The sequence below is a fragment of the Limulus polyphemus genome, unplaced genomic scaffold (genome assembly GCF_000517525.1).
Source record: "Limulus polyphemus unplaced genomic scaffold, Limulus_polyphemus-2.1.2 Scaffold9223, whole genome shotgun sequence".
NCBI lineage: Eukaryota > Metazoa > Arthropoda > Merostomata > Xiphosura > Limulidae > Limulus > Limulus polyphemus.
The window spans coordinates 20,135-24,581 of record NW_013674833.1 but is presented as its reverse complement, the minus strand read 5'-3'; the positions used below and the strand labels follow the sequence as shown (position 1 = coordinate 24,581).

The 4,447-nt window shown below is 31.7% G+C and overlaps 1 protein-coding gene across 1 annotated transcript in view; it reads left to right on the top strand.

The window, feature by feature from the left end:
* Positions 1 to 329: 329 nt before the first annotated feature.
* LOC111083353 overlaps positions 330 to 4,447 on the top strand; it is a gene marked incomplete at both ends in the record, with an annotated part of 22,518 nt that continues 18,400 nt past the window's right edge. Inside the window, one exon of the mRNA XM_022379839.1 lies at positions 330 to 491. Coding sequence (XP_022235547.1) covers positions 330 to 491 — 162 coding nt within the window. The remainder of the gene's footprint in view (positions 492 to 4,447) is intronic.

Sequence of the window (4,447 nt, the reverse complement as noted above, 5' to 3'; positions counted from 1 at the left end):
GATCCCGGAGATCTAATGATAAAAAGGGATAAATTCTTTATCTGAAACTCTTACGGAATGATCCCGGAGATCTAATGACAAAAAGGGATAAAGTCTTTATCTGAAACTCTTACGGGATGATCCTGGAGATATAATGACAAAAAGGGATAAAGTCTTTATCTGAAAAAGTTTTTGCAAATCTTTTATAAGTCGGAAAAAGTGTCATGTTTTATGCAGAAATCAGCTAACTTATGTTACACAATAATACATTAATATTTTGGATACAAATATGCGCAAAGATTGTTGCAAATTCTAAGTTTATATGTATATATGATTTTATTTTGCTGTAGATGGAAATCGAAGACCAATGAGCCAACCCGATCAGTAATTCTCCCAGCCTCAAGCGTTCTCTCAGCATGGCTGGCTCTATTGGCTAAGGAACAAGGTGTTACAGTACTAATTGTTTGTTTGTGTTATCATCTTCAGCTAGTTTGCGCACGCCAAAGGGAACGGTTTGTATTACAATACTATTATTTACTTTAATCAGTCTTGTTATATTTTTACTACACTTGAGTTGTGAACTAAACACAATACTATTATTTACTTTAATCAGTCTTGTTATATTTTTACTACACTTGAGTTGTGAACTAAACACAATACTATTATTTACTTTAAAAAAATATAACAAGACTGAAAAAATATAACAAGACTGACTAAAGTACATAATAGTATTGTGTTTAGTTCACAACTCAAGTGTAGTGTATTGTGTTTAGTTCACAACTCAAGTGTAGTTTTAGTTCACAACTCAAGTGTAGTAAAAATAAAAAAAGACTGACTAAAGTAAATAATTGTATTGTGTTTAGTTCACAACTCAAATGTAGTAAAAATATAACAAGACTGACTAAAGTAAATAACTGTATTGTGTTTAGTTCACAACTCAACTGTAGTAAAAATATAACAAGACTGACTAAAGTACATAATAGTATTGTGTTTAGTTCACAACTCAAGTGTAGTAAAAATGTAACAAGACTGATAAAGTACATAATAGTATTGTGTTTAGTTCACAACTCAAGTGTAGTAAAAATATAACAAGACTGACTAAAGTACATAATAGTATTGTGTTTAGTTCACAACTCAAGTGTAGTAATAATGTAACAAGACTGATTAAAGTACATAATACTAAAGTACATAATAGTATTGTGCCAGTCTTGTTATATTTTTACTACACTTGAGTTGTGAACTAAATACAATACTATTATGTACTTTAGTCAGTCTTGTTATATTTTTACTACATTTGAGTTGTGAACTAAACACAATACTATTATTTACTTTAGTCAGTCTTGTTATATTTTTACTACACTTGAGTTGTAAACTAAACACAATACAGTTATTTACTTTAGTCAGTCTTGTTATATTTTTACTACACTTGAGTTGTGAACTAAACACAATACTATTATGTACTTTAGTCAGTCTTGTTATATTTTTACTACACTTGAGTTGTGAACTAAACACTTTGATGAAATTTAGGACAGTCGTTTTAAAGATATAATCATTTTAAATATGATGTTTTCTTTATAATCACCCAATATATATATAAAGTACAGAAACATCAAGGAAAAAAAACCAATATACGGTTTTCCTTCAGTAGTCTTTTCAGAGCAAATGAAACCAGTCTTGATTAATGCATTACAACTGTAATAGTAATGGAACAGCTGAACCATATTGTTTGAAACTATTGACTAATGCATTACAACTGTAATAGTAATGGAACAGCTGAACCATATTGTTTGAAACTATTGACTAATGCATCACAACTGTAATAGTAATGGAACAGCTGAACCATATTGTTTGAAACTATTGACTAATGCATTACAACTGTAATAGTAATGGAACAGCTGAACCATATTGTTTGAAACTACACCTTCAATCTTTAAAACTTAGGCTCTCTAGTATTACAAGTCTTTATTTAACTTTATGAATTTACTTTTGCCTTCTAAAATACTATAAATGTTTCCCTAATAATTTTTTCTGTTTCGTTAATTTGCATCTGGTCAAGTAATCACTAGATTTTCTCTACCACTTATAACGTCCATCCACTTGTAATTTTATAACGAAAGGAAAAACCCAAATCAGTAACCAATGTTTGAAGAGATCGAACAGTTTTTAGTTGTCATGATGATTCATGTATTACCAAAAAAAAAGTTTCAAATCTCAACATTCTTCCCCCACATCAGGTAATTTATAATCAGACACATACAAAATGAATTAGGGTTATTAACAACACGATTAACATTATTAATACCACTTAAACAAAGCAACATTTATAATTATACAATCCTATATTTTGTTAAAAAATCTTATTTATGTTGTTTCTTTAGATTAATATAATATGTGTTTATCTGTGTTTGTGTTTTTTTATAGCAAAGCCACATCAGACTATCTGCTTTGTCCACCAAGGGGAATCAAACCCCCGATTTTAGCGTTATAAATCCGTAGACTTATCGCCGCCCCAATGAGACATTTTATTTTAAATCTATATTGTTTACTGCAGTTGTTTAGATAAGGGTTAAACTAATCCAGTTTTACGTTCTATTAGTAAAGAGGGTCTAAAATGAACAATAACTCAAGATAATGGCAATCCTTTACTAGATTACTAAAGACGTGTCTGTCTTTATTCACTAAACTACGTTCATATGGTCCTACGTGTCTGTCTCTATTCACTAAACTACGTTCATATGGTCCCACGTGTCTGTCTTTATTCACTAAACTACGTTCATATGGTCCCACGTGTCTGTCTCTATTTACTAAACTACGTTCATATGGTCCTACGTGTCTGTCTCTATTCACTAAACTACGTTCATACGGTCCCACGTGTCTGTCTCTATTCACTAAACTACGTTCATATGATTCCACGTGTCTGTCTTTATTCACTAAATTACGTTCATATGATCCCACGTGTCTGTCTTTATTCACTAAACTACGTTCATATGATCCCACGTGTCTGTCTCTATTCACTAAACTACGTTCATATGATCCCACGTGTCTGTCTTTATTCACTAAATTACGTTCATATGATCCCACGTGTCTGTCATTTTTCACTAAACTACGTTCATATGATCCCACGTGTCTGTCTTTATTCACTAAATTACGTTCATATGATCCCACGTGTCTGTCTTTATTCACTAAACTACGTTCATATGATCCCACGTGTCTGTCTTTATTCACTAAATTACGTTCATATGATTCCACGTGTCTGTCTCTATTCACTAAACTACGTTCATATGATCCCACGTGTCTGTCTTTATTCACTAAACTACGTTCATATGATCCCACGTGCTGTCTCTATTGTAGGACCATATGAACGTAGTTTAGTGAATAGAGACAGACACGTGGGATCATATGAACGTAGTTTAGTGAATAGAGACAGACACGTGGGGACCATATGAACGTAGTTTAGTGAATAGAGACAGACACGTAGGATCATATGAACGTAGTTTAGTGAATAAAGACAGACACGTGGGATCATATGAACGTAGTTTAGTGAATAGAGACAGACACGTGGGATCACATGAAAGTAGTTTATATGGATTATCAAAAATACATAAAGAATGGCGTTCAGTTAGATTAATAGTTTCTAATTTAAGAAATCGTATGTTCTCTGGCTCTGGTACTAAGCACAGTTTCTTGAGTCATTAGAATTATAGCTATATATACATATTATATATACGTACATATATGTGTGTGTGTAATAACATTCGTGAGAACTGAATATTTGAATAAGTCATTGCTACTGTTAGTTTCAATACTGAATCTTTATGTAATAACTTACTCTTTACAAGAAACAACAGATTTGTGTAAACAATAAGTTTTGTCTCTACCGATGTTTTAAATGACTTAGAAAAAAAATATTTTTCCACAGTTGAGTTTAAATGGCGAGAAAGAGTCATTACCTGATTAACGGGGCAGTATGGGTTCAAAGTTAGTACCAATAATGGTTTACTTTTGTTTATGTTTCTATAACAATAACGAAGATAAATTGATCGCTCTGGAACTTTTATATCTTTTTATTGCAAGAAATATTGTTATGAGACAAAAGTCATGTGACTTGGTTCCATAAAGAACTAATAAGTAAACATGTTAATGTTACGATCAAATATTTCCAAATCAAAACTAGTTTATATAGGTACACTTGCTTATTAATTATAGTATTTTGGCACTTGTGTATAAAGTTAAAATCATAAATACTATTCAACGTTAAACTGGTACACAATTAAAAACATTTTATTTAGGCCTATCTATCTCCTGAGGATGACGTTGTAACGTCGAAACATGTAGAGTCGTCAACTTTTTGAAGGCCATAGATAGGCCTAAATAAAAATTGTTTTTAATTGTCCTCAGTCAGAGCACTTCCTCCATGCAGTACTTACCTTCCCCCGTTTTCTTCTCGTGAACTACGAGGGTAACTTTC